General features: G+C 42.4%; 1 protein-coding gene across 2 annotated transcripts in view; it reads right to left on the bottom strand.

Moving 5' to 3' along the window:
- The window catches only part of KDM1A (lysine demethylase 1A), a 165019-nt gene that overhangs the window by 109655 nt on the left and 39999 nt on the right, over positions 1-15365 (bottom strand). For both annotated transcript variants that reach the window (XM_024199597.3, XM_024199598.3), the window contains 3 exons: positions 9130-9208; positions 5851-5943; positions 4148-4254 (listed from right to left, as the gene is read on the bottom strand). In XM_024199597.3, coding sequence (XP_024055365.1) covers positions 4148-4254; positions 5851-5943; positions 9130-9208 — 279 coding nt within the window. The remainder of the gene's footprint in view (positions 1-4147; positions 4255-5850; positions 5944-9129; positions 9209-15365) is intronic.

Below are 15365 nucleotides of genomic sequence, written 5' to 3'. Positions count from 1 at the left end.
TCCACCTGACCTACCTTTCAGTCTTGCCCTTGTATTGGGGTGCCAGTTCATATGAGGATGTCAGCATTGGAGGCATAGGTGCTGAGTCTGTCTGTACCAGCATCTGTAGCAACATCCAATGCCAGAGACTGAGAGCCAACGTGAACAGTGTCAATGTGGCCTCTTTCAATTGTGTTTTCTTCCCTGCCTCTCCTTCGCTGCTGGACTTTAGGGTGTGGTGTCTGCTTGGAGGAGCTCTCACTGAGAACTACCATTTTGGTTCTTTGGAGGTGGATGCCAGGTGTGAGGTGACACATCCATTGTGTAAGTGTAATATCAGCCATGTGTACCTCGACTTGAGAGTTCGCACGGAGGACTTACACACTGAACATGTATCAGATAAGTGGCTTTCCCCTAGACAGAGATAATTTGCTGTGCCCATGGACCACAGGAATGAGCCTGTTGCTGGTGAGGCAGGGCTTAAATCCTAAGGATTTCAAGTCTGCCACGGCAGTTGGCACAAGGCTCCTCATGCCTCTGTATAGGGGGCATATCTTCACCTTTTAAGGGGAATGTCCAAGATAAAGAATTAACAAAGACCAAGGATGAAGACAGAGTCTCTTCACAGAGAGAGTCAAGAGGATGAATTCAATGCTCAGAGAAGTACAGTGGGTTGGACATTTGACAGGGTTCCATCTTTATGACACAAGCGGCAAGAGGGAACTGAGGGAGAGTCACGTCCACTCTGCTCTTTATGCCCTCACATGGAAGCACAAAAACAGCAAAGGGCACATGCACAGCCCTGATGTACACTGCAATTCAAAAAGAAAAATCTGATCTTACATGCATGGGATGCATGCACCCCTACAATAGGATCCAAACTGACATACTCAAACAATCCTCCAGAGGCTTGGGATGGACTAGATCTGTGGCCCCCCAAACTACGGGATGCACTCCCCCTGGGGGAGGGGGCACACCTAGGAATGTTCAGGGGGCTCAGCGGGCCCAAGCCGCCCCCGCAGGGAGGGAGCACCACCCAGCACCATTCTGCCCCCAGCCGGGGCCATGGCTTCTGGCCCCGCCCCAACCACAGCTCCATTTCTGGCCTTGGCCCATAGCTCGGCTGCAGTTCCACACCTGGCCGCAGCTCCAGCCCCGCCCCCAGCCCTGACCACAACTCTGCTCCCAGACCCTGGCTCCCCCCAGGTGTGGGGGGGTGAGGTAAAAAGTTTGGGGAAGAAGCTATGAAATCTCTAACATCCGTAGATGACAAAGATTGGTAGATGGCAAATGATGAAGACAGGTCACTGAGAGGAAAAAATCTGATATTTTAATATGACTAAGTGTGAGGTTGTACAACTAAGAACAAAACACTGGACTAGATGGTTATTTAATCTCAAATATCAAGTATTAAACTAGTATTATGCTCTAAATAAATTTGTTAGTCTCTAAGGTGCCACAAGTACTCCTGTTCTTTTTGCGGATACAGACTAACATGGGTGCTACTCTGAACAAGTATTAAACTGCTCCTCCAAAGGTTCTGCTTGAGTATGTAACCAGCACAATCTACATCTAAATACCAAAAATTCTTTAATCATCACTCACAATAAGACAGTATTGTCTTATCTATTAATTCTCTCATGGAAGAGCCAACTGCTAATACAGAAAACAGCTACTAAGCAGCTCTGCCCATTTCAGCTCAGAAGCAGAATTGTTTTTTCTTAGCACAACGTACTGACCCTCTAAGAGCCTGCTTGACCCTTTGAGCCCTCCCCCTCCTAAGAACAGCTTCAAAACTGGAAAAAAAGATAAGAGACGGACACACCACCTGGATTAGCTGAAGTATGTTAAATGGTATTCTCACTGATGGACAAGACATAAGCTTTACTATTCTCTTACAAGTAGCCAGCTACCAATACAGATGATTACTAGGAAGTAGTATTTACAATCTTTTAAATCAGCAATTTGGAAGAAAATATGAAATCTCTGCTAACATCTGTAGATGACAAAGATTGGTAGATGACAAATGAAGACAGGTCACTGAGAGGCAAAAATCAGACACTTTAATATGGGTAAGCGTGAGCTTGTACATCTAAGAACAAAACAATGTCGGACACAGGGCTGGGATCTAGTCTGGAGAACAGCGACTCAGAAAAGGACTTGTGGGATATGGAACAGGAAACCCAGTAGTATGCTATGACAAAAAGAGCTAGTAAAAAGAACAGGAGTACTTGTGGCACCTTAGAGACTAACAAATTTATTTGAGCATAAGCTTTCATGGGCTACAGCCTACTTCATCGGATGCATGTAGTGGAAAATACAGTAGAAAGATATATATATATATATACACACACACACACACACACACACACACACAGAGAGAGAGAACATGAAACAATGGGTGTTACTATACACACTATAAGGAGAGTGATCAGTTAAGATGAGCTTTTATCAGCAGGGGAGGGGAAAAAAAACTGTTTGTAGTGGTAATGATAATGGCCCATTTACAGCAATTGACAAGGAAATATGAGAGGGGGAGGGGGGGGAGAGAATAAGCATGGGGAAATAGTTTTACTTTGTGTAATGGCCAGTCTTTGTTCAAGCTCAATTTAATGGTGTCCAATTTGCAAATTAATTCCAATTCAGCAGTCTCTCGTTGGAGACTGTTTTTTAAGTTTTTTTTGTTGTAATATTGCGACCTTTAGGTCTGTAATCGAGTGGCCCGGGAGACTGAAGTGTTCTCCAACTGGTTTCTGAATGTTATAATTCTTGATGTCTGATTTGTGTCCATTTAGTCTTTTACGTAGAGACTATCCGGTTTGGCAAATGTACATGGCAGAGGGGCATTGCTGGCACATGATGGCATATATCACATTGGTAGATGTGCAGGTGAACGAGCCTCTGATATTGTGGCTGATGTGATTAGGTCCTATGATGGTATCCCCTGAACAGATATGTGGACAGAGTTGGCAATGGGCTTTGTTGCAAGGATAGGTTCCTGGGTTAGTGTTTTTGTTGTGTGGTTGCTGGTGAGTATTTGCTTCAGGTTTGGGGGCTGTCTGTAAGCAAGGACTGGCCTGTCTCCCAAGATCTGTGAGAGTGATGGAACAGATTGACAGAGCCAGACGAGTACCCAGAAGTCACCTACTACAGAACAGGCCCAACAAAGAAAGTAATAGAACACCACTAGCCATCACCTTCAGCCCCAACTAAAACCTCTCCAGCGCATCATCAAGGATCTACAACCTATCCTGAAGGACGATCCATCACTCTCACAGACCCTGCCAATTTGAGCTGGGGGGAAATTCCTTCCTGTCCCAAATATGGCAATCAGTTAGACCCTCAGCATGTGGGCAAGACCCACCAGCCAGACACCCTCGCCCTAAAGATTATGCTTTCACTACTCTGGAGAAAGAATGGGGTTTTGGTGCTGTCCTGATATTTGAGATAGCTGCTGTGTGTGATTGTTATATTCTGTATGGACTGCTGTGGGGAGATGAAGGAACGAAAATGAGATCACAAGACTCACGGGGGGGATAGCTCAGTGGTTTGAGCATTGGCCTGCTAAACCCCGGATTGTGAGTTCAATCCTTGAGGGGGCCATTTAGGGATATGGGGCAAAAATCTGTCTGGGGATTGGTCCTGCTCTGAGCAGGGGTTGGACTAGATGACCTCCTGAGACCCCTTCCAACCCTGATATTCTATGATTCTATGACTACTCAAGGAAGCAGATTTTTTGGAACACAAACCCTTGCGTGGATAATTACCTAAATGTGCACCCTCAGCCCAAAGAATTCCATCTCAATCTTGGTGGAAAGGGGTATTTGTTAAGTGCTTTCCTAATGATCTTCTGGACTACACAAGAGTGAGATGACTGCACTGACTACAGCTCTTGCTACAAAAAAAAAAAAATGATGGCACCACCACACTCTCTTAAGAGGCAGGGTGCACTGAACAAAGAAATCTGAATATTCCTGCTTCTGAGCTGAAGTAGGTCTAGCTACCTAGCTGCCATCTGGATTGGAAATGGTCACATCCACAAGTTCACCAGTCCCAATGCATACTGTCACAGGGCACTCCATCATACCAGTGCCTTATCAGTTGTAATGACTGGCTAAATAAGTTTGTTTCATTAGCTAAATTCTCTCTTTGAGCAGCAAGTTCATACCCTGGCTTCCAGAAGCGTGACATCCATCCCAAAACTCTGCAACTGGCGAGCTGCAGCCAAGCCAGAGACTCCAGAACCTATAATGATCACCTTGCCAGTCTTCTTAGCTAGAGAAATGAAAGCATAAGTTACAGGATAGACGTGTGTATTGGTGCAAGCTTAGGAGTCCAAGCTCAGTTTTAATCCTGAAATTAGTAAGGATGGAAGTCTATTTTAAAACAGTCTAATAGTAAAGTCTAATAGTAAAATGTAGCTGTGATTGCTTCATCACAGCTAGTTGTTAGCAGGAAAAATTTGTATAATTCTGAATTAAATATAATCAGCACTTAGTAGCCAGCAGAAGTTAATGATGAAAAGAAAATGCAGGTAAAGCACAATCTAGGTAGAAAGTTTACAGCAACAGTCACCTGAATAGAGACCCTAGATTGCACGTTCACACAAGGGCCAGCAGGATACCTGTAACCAGGAGGGATCTCCCTATCAGACATTTCCACTATGGGGAAAGAGGCAGTTCCAGGAGGATTGGGCAGCTGAGCAAAGGAATCAACTCATTTGTCATTCTGAAGGAAAGTGTTTTGGTTCCTTCTCTCTTTCATGGAGGAATTGGAAGCACTGGGCAGGGCTGGGTCAGATGTTTGTTTGAAAGTGCAATCTGCAATCTATACACATTGATCTGCATCTGGACAAGATGCAGACTTACAGGGACACTGAGGTGGTTTCGGTTTAAAAGGGAAAGTTATTTTTAAATATGAGATCTTCAAAGAAGCCACAACAGTCTTCCTCTTTGGCTTGTGCTCCCAAGCAAAAAACTCACATTGCACTACGATTTGTGCACCTTTGAGGTAGTGTGTCAGTGGAGGTGAATTAGCACAACATCCCTCCCTTGGACAGGTCAATCATGTACCACCTGTCAGCTACAACACTCTCAGCTTCCTCGAACCTTCCAAGCAGTCCCTGAATTATGCAGGAAGTGGGATCCCCAAAAGCAAGGCAATCAGCAAAATATTTTGTTGAAGTATAAAAACAACAATGCAGCATAGGGAAAACAGAAGAGAAAAACAACACTTAGCGCAAGATCCTCAAACTGAGGAGAAAGCGTGAGTAATTTGAGAGGTGACACATAAGGGCTTGTCTACATATAAAATTGTATTGCTTTAACTATACCGGTATAGATAGAACCTCCCCCCACCCAATGAGGAGGTCTTTAAAGGATTCTATTAAAAAAAAAAATAGAAAAGCTATACACAACTTCATAGAACTAAGGAAAATGTATTGTTCTTACACAATAAATTTAGAATTTATTTCTCAGTCACTTCACTGGGACTAAGGCCATGACAAGTTTGGAAGTTTTAAATTCCAAGTGTTACACACAAACAATAAGTAGTCTGAAATATTCATCACGAAACATTTTTTACTCCAAAGAAACTCAAATACAGGACAGGCAGCACTTGTATTGTGGTGATGAATGACAGAAATAACATCTTCAAACTTTTCAGAAATTTCAGCTTTGGGCTAAGAAAAAAAATGCAAAATTTTAGCCCAAAAGGAAAATTTTGGAAGCCAAATCAAGAATGCCAAACAGCATGCCCTTCTCAAGCCTTTACTAGTGTTCCAATATCATGATGCTAAAAATAAGGTACATTTTGGGCCCACAGATCATAGAAAAGAATAATTATTTAATTTGAATTCATTGGTAAACCTACTTGGTAGAGGCTTTACCCTTTTGTAGATACCGAAGTTGATTAGGCCATGACGCTCTAGATAGCTATGCACTCTGTGAACTAGCACAGTGTCACCTACAGAATAAGAAAGATTAAATAATTATGTATTTTTAATTACTCTTTATATTAAAACAATCTATAGTGACATTTACTGGATGGCCTAATGGATTTACATAGGATGAAGAAATATTTAGACTGATGCCTACCTTTAACATAACTAATCACACCCACACCACCCATGTGCATCACCGTAAGAAACCATTTACTGCACAAATTTCACTCCCCACTTTGATTCTCTAGACGAAGAGTGATATAGCTGCTTTGCATGACCCCCAGCACTAGGAACCAAAGGGATCATCTAACTCTTCCTTGATTATCCAGTGTGCAGTGCAGCTGCCTACCGGCATTGGGGAGGCACCTTTGCCTTGCTGCCATTCAGCACTTGAGCACTCCTGACAGTGTGAAATGTATTTTAGAAGACTAAATACATTTTTTGTATTTGCAGATGTTTGATTGGGGAACTGGGTCCAGTCATGGTGTTACAGGCAGATGGTGTTACAGGTTTCTCTTCCTTTTCACATATTTTTGCTAAGTTACGTGAGTCCAATTCAAATTAATTCTTTTCTGAGGTTCTATCATTCACAGTTTCCCCTCTACTCCAGACAAACCAAGAGAGCTACCAGCACTGTCTGACTCTCACTAAACTCCCCATATAAGCATGTTCAGTAGGGGAAAAGCCTGCTCCTGCCTCTCCACGCTGTCTGTACACTGCTTAAAGACAGTGCTCACCTCCTTACTTTTTTATTTCAGGTGCCGTGACTGTGATGGGCAGGGAGGGATGGGTGCCTTGGGGTTTTTGTCCCTTCTTTTTATAGTGTCAGTCCCCTCTTGAAACACATTTCCAGCTGAGATTCAGGAGACAGATGTAAGGATGTTCCCTGCTGGTTGTTTTCCCCTGTCTGAACTTCCTTTGTCTCCCCTGTGATACTGTATGGAATATGGGAGACACTTTATGATATTATGGATACCAATATTGTAAAATTGCAATGAGTCGTGCCAGATATGCCATGTAGGGTATCTGCAAAAATGTTACAATTTGCCTAGTGTGATAATTTTTTATATGTTTGTATCACCTTTGTATTATAAGTTATAGATAAGTAGGGTATATAGCTGTATTTCAAACTTGTGCTGTGCATCTGGGTGACACCCTCAGACAGATTGGCATCGGCACTGCCTAGCCTGCTTGATGGTCCATCAAGAGACATCAGCTCTACAATAAACCCATTGAAAAACCAGGGACTACACCTGATGAGTCAGCAAGCCATGTAGGGGCATGCCTAAGGACAAAGAACTCTAAGGCTTTTCCATGTGCTGTGAAGTTTGTGTTTGAGACACAGGAAGTACAAGCCTCATGGCAAAAGAATATAAAAGGCAATTACATCATCTCCATTTTGTCTTCAATCCTGCTTCTTACCTCTGGAGTAACTTTTCTACAAACGAAGCTCTGAAAAAAGGACTGAATGACCCATCCAAGCTGTGGATTGTTCCAATGGGACTTTTAAACCAGCAAACTCACCAATACTGCTAAGAACCTGATGTATGGACTTTGATAGTCTCTATATGTATTTGATTGCTTTATCATTCAACAACTCTCTTCTTGTTCTTTCTTTATAATAAACCTTTAGTTTTAGACACTAAAGGATTGGCTGGCAGCGTGGTATTTTGGGTAAGATCCAACCTAATACTGACCTGGCAATGTGGCTGGTCAGTACTGATTAGTGAGCAGAGTTTTAAAATAACTTCTCACTGTACTGGACCTAGGTGCTGATTGGGAGCCAGAGAACTGGAATGCAATACGGGGCTGTGTGATTCCTTTATTCATAGAATCATAGAACTGGAAGGGACCTCGAGAGGTCATCTAATCCAGTCCCCTGCACTCAAGGCAGGACTAAGTATTATCTAGACCACCAACTGGGGTGAAGGGGATGACCAACCATGATATGATCGTCACTTTATCATCCTCTGTTCCTAGAAGTACAAAGACTCAATAAATTGTTCTGACTCCCAAGAGGCAATCACTGTTTGAATCCAATTGCTCTTCAAACTCTTCACATGCTGAGTAAGTGTTCTGAGCAACCTGGGAATGTGCGTGTTTTGAGGTCACATGTTTTGAGGTAGCTGGTGCCACAAATGGAGATGGTAGGGGCTCAAAAATCTGGATCAGTACATATACTTATGATACTGGGAGCTCCAAACAGGCTCAGTGTCAGGAGTAAGTTGATGCTATGATATATGTAGTGTCACATTAATGGTTGATAACACACATTCAAGGTAGAAAGGTGTGTGCTGCTGCTATTACCACTAGTGCAACCCTTGACATTTTCCACCTCAGCTACAGTCAGATAAATGTCACTGTGGGATTTGTGTCTAAACTTAACTTTTCTGAAGTCAAGGCCTGCTCTCTCAGATCTGGAGCAGGGAAGTTCATGAGTTAATTCAAAACTACATTATGAAGCTTGTTGTGTTTACAGAGCGAAGAGACTGTCTTCAGACTACAGCAAACTACAGCTGCAGAAGTGAACTGTTCTAGTCAAAGGTGGACGAGGAGGCAGCAGTAGAAACAGTTGCTAGTAAAATGTCTTAAAGATTCAGAACTTTGGTTTTGGAACATTCTGGCCAAGCCCCAGAGAAGAAGTAGAAATCCAAATGGGGGATTTCTTATTCTTACTCTGAGAATTTTCCAATGACCACATATGTTCCACAAACATCTTCCCACTATAGAGGAAGATTACATTTTTTACTTTAGGAATCAAATTCATGCAGTGTGGATATATTCATGTTTAAGATTCACTTCGGCACAACTGGCAAACCACTGAAAACAGCAAACTCTGTAAAATATGAGATTCTCTCTATAAATTAATTTTTGCTTCTCTTTCATAAGATAAATTAATCTCTAGACTGAAGTTATTCTGTGAGGAACTGTAACTTGACAAAATTAACTTTTGTTTGGAAACATTCAGAAAGTAATTTTAGAAGTGCTCCCACATCTGATTTAAACAGCTGTCCAATAAACATTCTTCCCAATTTTATATTCAAACACTCAATGGACTCCACTTTCCTAGTCAAACATTATGGTTCTAAGAACTGAAGAAATAATTGTTTGGGACTTGGTTGAGGGTCATCTTGATCTGAAACAGATTTTTCTCAGCACAGACTGACAAACAGCAACAATGAGGTTTCACTGAAAAATTGTCAACTTACTGTTATAAGGTGCTTCTAGTTGTTGAAGAGTTGCCTCGAATGTCAGCTGAATCTTTGGGTTGTCCAACCAAAGTTGCAACTGTATTTAAACAAAAACGGTATGTATGTATGTATGTATGGAGAGACAAACGCACACACACACGGAAAAAATCTTTAATGTTTTAATGAAGTTTCAACTCATAAGAACTCAAAAGAAGAATTTAAGTTTTTGTACTGCTGTCGCATAGCCAAGTAGTAAATAATGTGGATTTATCTTTCTATTATACCTTTCTGATATTCTTAAAGTATGATTGAATGCAGTGCTTTATTTCCCCATACCATCTCAAATAAGACAAAACACATATAATCATTGATCTCCCCACCCTATTTACAAGAAAGCCTATGAAAAACACACATTAAGGTTGCAAAATGGAAGAGCCACAACACTTTCCATAATAAATGATTACATACACACAAGCAAACCAAATTAAGGTTGCATAGGTATTTCCCAACTTTTGAGTTCTTGACTTTGCAACCCCAGCATCCTTCCAATGTAGTTTCTTTGTAACATTGTGTTTTTATATATATATATATATATATATATATATATATATACACATACACACACATACACACACACACACACACACACACACCACATATGTTGTAGTGCTATCCATGCAATCAGCTGCAAGGTCATATGATAAACTGCATTTAGCTTACACCTTTAGCCATCTCACCTACACTGAGAACACTAATCCATGTCCACTGAAATTAATAATATTCCAGATCTGATTTAACATTACACACAATCTTAAAAAAACATTACAGTTGCAGAGCCAAGCACTCAAAAGTGCCAGAATTAAGCCTCCTTGTGCATATGTATTATGCTAATCTTTAGTTACATGATCCCATACTACTTTTATCACAAGACCAATCTCATTCAGTGCACAAAATGAACAGTGCTTACTTAATGAGCAGCTATTCAACATTGTTTTATCCTCATTGTTTAATGCGTGACATTAATCCTTATTTACTGCACACTAATCAAACCCTGCTGTGAACAATTATTTTTCCTCATGAGTTTTTTCTATGGCTTTCATAGAGCTGAAAGCTTATCTCTCTCGCCAACAAAAGCTGGTCTAACAAAAGATCTCTCACCCACCTTGTCCCCAAGGGTTTCAAGTCAGACAGCCCAAAAATGAGGATCATACAACTAGTGACCACCTATGCAAAGTTTGGTTTAAGTGACTGCCCAGCATCCAGAGCAGCATTCCCATCCCTAGTCACCTCCATCCCCAAGCTCATGGTCCGAGTCTCCTTGTCCAGGCAGTCTCAGTCTCACCCCCACCAGCTCCCAGTCTCCTTGCCAGTCCAGTGCCTCAGCTTCCCCATTTTTACAAACAGGGATAAGACGACTAAGGTCCATTGTAAAGTGCTTTGAGATCTAAAGATGAAAAGCACGGTCCTAATCTTTCCCTATCCACCCAGTTTCTCCCCCTTTCCAGACCATCTAACCAGACTTCTCTGTCTCAATCTACTACCTGGTATGGTTTTCATTCCCTCTGCATTCAAGTCAGAGGGCTTCCTCCTCCATGATGTCTGGGTGCAAGAGGGGGGGAGGGGGTGAGAGAGAGAGAGAAAGAAAGAGGAGAGCATTGAGAGTACAGGAGAGATTGGCACCCTGCTTTCAGTTTCAGTGGCTGGCCCACTCTGGAGCAGCTGGAAGCAGCCATTACATGGAAAGTCTAGCTTTGCCCCTGTAGCCCTGGCATATGAGAATGGCACATGAACAGTCTGGTCACCAACTAGGAGCTGTGAGGGGTTCAAGTATGCTCAGCAACGACAGAATTGGAGATTTAAATGTTAAAATTAAAGAAATCTCTGATCATGCACAAACTGCAATATTTCAAAGGCTTATAATTTCATCAAATTTAGACAGATTTTCAGAGACAGCAAGAAACACATCCCTGACACACAGATCACCTGCCATCCCTGCCAAATGTCAAGTCCCTTCGTCAAAGCATGCAGGTGGTAGAGCTGTTCAAAGAAAAGGTGACAAGTATGTTTTAAAATGAGCAAAACATTTTTCCCCAGCATGGTTCCTGGTAACAGCTGAACTGCTTTAGCAGAAACTTTCCAAAAAGAATTTCGAACACTTGGCATGGAAAATTTCAGCCCAAATGGTTAAAGTTTTGCAAAGTTATAAGCAACTGAAAACAGTCTTATAATTGGAAATGTCAAGCAACCTTAACAAAGGCAATACTAATAGCCCTACTATACCTACTCATATGTGGGAGCCAAGAGTATGAGCGTCTAATTCGTCCCCTCTTCCTCATTTTATGCTTTGTATGCATTTTCTACATAAGCATTGGGAAGTGTAACTTCTCTCACAGAAGCAACGTCAAGCCATTTTTTAGGTTCGCTATTGTGGGAAGGCTTTAGCTCTACGGCCCTAGTTTTATGTAAAGTTTTATGTAAAACATTCAGTTCAAAATAGTAGCACTTCACAGAGACTGCACACACTTTGCACGGATGTCGAAGTGCAGGACAACAGAGAAGCAGGATCCAAAACTGAAAAAATCCAAGCTTTTCCCAATTTCTGCATCTATTTGGTAGCAGGTCCAAGAGTGTGCTTTTTACACCAACATTTGTCAAGAGAAAGTTGCAACCTTATTTTGGATTTAGACGTTGACACAGTTAGCTTGGTCTGTCATCTGAAGATAGAATTACTAAATGGGGCTACATTTGAAGTCCACTTGGAAGTTTCAGCTAGCAGCAAATGCTCACCTGTTACTTCATACAGGTAGCACTTTACACCTGTGCTCCATGGTCTGCATTAGTCTCCAGTTTGCTCCTAATTAAAATATAAGATGTTGGTCTCAAGCTACAAAGCCCCAATTGGTTTGGGTCCTGACTACATGAAACACCTGTCCCGTCCAGTAGTACTGCAGCAGAATTCCCAGTCTAAACAAGAGGAAGCTGACATCAGATTTGTCAGCAGGGAATCCTCAACTCTGAAGTATCAGAGGGGTAGCCGTGTTAGTCTGGATCTGTAAAAAGCGACAAAGAGTCCTGTGGCACCTTATAGACTAACAGACGTATTGGAGCATACCCACTTCGTATTCATCCACGAAAGCTTATGCTCCAATACGTCTGTTAGTCTTAAGGTGCCACAGGACTCTTTGTCACCCTCAACTCTGAAGTTTACTTCCCTTTTCCCAATCCAACAAAAAGTTACTTTAAAAAAAACAACAACCTTGATGACATACTGCAGGACCCAACTTTCCCCAAGGTTTAATGAGATATGAAAGTGCAAGCGTGCACACATTTGTGTAGGGGTATTTGTGATGGGTAGAGATATTGTGGAAATATGAGCATATACTGTTTACACATTCCAAATATTCTAGCAGTTCCTCTGTATAATTTGTGGAATTAAACAGACTATGCGATGGCCATCCCAAACTCACATGAATAAAATCCTTAGGACATATTATGTATTCTCTATACACAGATATTCACCCTTGTTTGTATACTATAATTTTTGTGTCAGCAAAACCTAGAATTAGGAGGAGAGTGTTCATTACAAACCAAACCTTGGCAGGGAAGCATACAACAGCTTTCTGCTCTAAAATGCAGGAAGGACAGAATCACATTCAGTGTCTCATTCAAAAATCTACCACAGTTTGGGGACACAAATTTCGCCAGGTCTCATCAATATGTCACCAATCATTGTTCTAACTGTAATGGAAAAAACCACAGCAGACCCCGCTATATTTATACTAGAGAGGAGCTAAAAATTGCATGAGTCCCCATTTTAAATGCAGTTTTCTCTCACTCAACTTTTTGACAACTTTGTAGAAAAATTATAGAAGATTAGGGTTGGAAGAGACCTCAGGAGATCATCTAGTCCAACCCCCTGCTCAAAGCAGGACCAACACCAACTAAATCATCCCAGCCAGGGCTTTGTCAAGCCGGGCCTTAAAAACTTCAAAGGATGAAGATTCCACCGGCTTCACCACCCTCCTAGTGAAACAGTTTTTCCTAATATCCAATCTAGAGCTCCTCCACTGCAACTTGAGATCACTGCTCCTTGTTCTGTCATCTGGCACCACTGAGAACAGCCTAGCTCCATCCTCTTTGGAACCCCCCTAACTTCATCATCTGAATGTTTCCATGCCCAGTGTCAGTACAAAGATGACAAGGAGTCTGGTGGCACCTTAAAGACTAACAGATTTATTTGGGCATAAGCTTTCGTGGGTAAAACACCACTGCTTCAGGTGCATCTGAAGAACAGGTGTTTTACCCACGAAAGCTTATGCCCAAATAAATGTTAGTTTTTAAGGTGCCACCAGACTCCTTGTTGTTTTTGTGGATACAGACTAACACGGCTACCCCCGTTACTTGAGTACAAAGATGATTCATTTATTTTTTTACATGAAGGAGGAGGAAAGGAGATTTGAGAAAGTCCTTGGGAGACATTTTCAGAGTAACACAGCAAGAGAAAATTCAGGACTTTTTTGAATCCACATGACTCAAGCATTGGAGTCCTTAAAGTATGTTTCTTGGCAAAACCCTCTAGACCTCCCCTAGATGCTCCTCTAAACACTGACATTTTGTGTTCGAGTTTTCTATGTTTTATTTCTGTCTCACAGTGAACAAAAACCCTCAAACATCCGAGTTTGAGAAGGTGGGCAAAACAGTGCTCCACTTAAACAAACAAACCCTTACTTCTGCACTGCCTTCAGAACTCGGTGGCTGGAGAGTGGCAGTTGCTGACTGAGGGCCCAGCTCTGCAGTCAGCAGCGCAGAAGTAAGGGTGGCAATACCATACCATGCCATCCTTACTTCTGTGCTGGTGCTGGCAGTGGCTCTGCCTTCAGAGCTGGGCTCCCAGCCAGCAGCTGCCACTCTCCAGCTGCCCAGCTCTGAAGGCAGCGCTGCCGCCAGCAGCAGTGCAGAAGTAAGGGTAGCCGTACCGCAACCCCCCCTACAATAACCTTGTGACGCCCCCACAACTCCTTTTTGGGCCAGGACCCCTACAATTACAACACTGTGACATTTCAGATTTAAATAGCTGAAATCATGAAATTTATAATTTTTAAAATCCTATGGCCCATGAAATTGACCAAAATGGAACATGAATTTGGTAGGACCCTCCCTATGACAAATGTTGATGGAAAATATGCCAGATTGTTTTCAATACTGAATACTCCTGGGGGAATTCTGCGTCACTGCGCACATGCAAAGTTCACGTCCCCCAGATAGATAATTTTTTTTTTGCCCTGCAGAAAATCGATTCTGAGGTGCTGCAATTACACGTTTCACCCACTAGGGGGTGCTGTGGAGCCAGAACAGAGGGCAGCCAGCCCAAAGCCAAAGCAGCCAGCTGTGGAGAGGGAGGAGTCAGAAGCTGCATTCCTCACAGTGCTCTGCCCATAGGGCCAGGTGAGGGGAGACAGGATATTGGGGGGGCGGGAGGGGGGAAGAGAGAGAGCAGGGCACACAGGGCTGCTGAGGGGGGTCACAGACTGGGGGGGTGTTCAGAAAGGCCAGGTGGGGGCGGGAGATAGACTGGCACGGGGCACAGGAGCTAGTGGGGTGACAGCATTGAGCCAGGGGCTGAATGGGAGTGGGGATGAAGGCAGATGTGTCTGACTGAATGGGAGAGATTAGGGGTCACCTAGTGTCGCATGGGGGAGGCTCATCATCTCCCTAACAATTCCTCTTCCCTCCTCCCCCCCAAAAAATATTCCACACTTCTCCCACTCACACCCAGCCACCCTCCAAGTCCACTCCCAGGCTCCTTCCCAGCAATTATTTTTCTCCCTCAGCTCCTCCATTACCCCTGGCTCTCCCAATCCTATGCACTGCTTCTGAGCGTTCAGGAAATATGTTTCTGTATTGTAGTTTAAATGAATTACTCCAAGTTCTGTATTAATATGCCTAGAAAGGAATCTATTTGTCAAAAAACATTTCCTGAATCTTTTTTGTTGTCTGCATTGTGACAGACATACTTGCTGATCTATATTTTGAAATAAATTACCAAAATGATTTAAACTGGCGTAATTGTACTGTGTTATTTTGACAAATAAAATATTCAGAATACTGCAGAATTTTAAAATATTGTGCGGCGAATTTTTAATTTTTTAGCACAGAATTCCCCCACAAGTAATTGAATGTTACAAGCAGGTACAAGAGAACTGGAGACTAAAATTAGTCCAAACAAAAAAGGCCATGTTAAAATAACTCAAGGA

Source organism: Terrapene carolina, unplaced genomic scaffold, assembly GCF_002925995.2.
Source record: "Terrapene carolina triunguis isolate 2854851 unplaced genomic scaffold, T_m_triunguis-2.0 Scaffold236, whole genome shotgun sequence".
Classification (NCBI taxonomy): Eukaryota; Metazoa; Chordata; order Testudines; family Emydidae; genus Terrapene; species Terrapene triunguis.
This window is presented reverse-complemented; position numbering and strand designations above follow the sequence as displayed.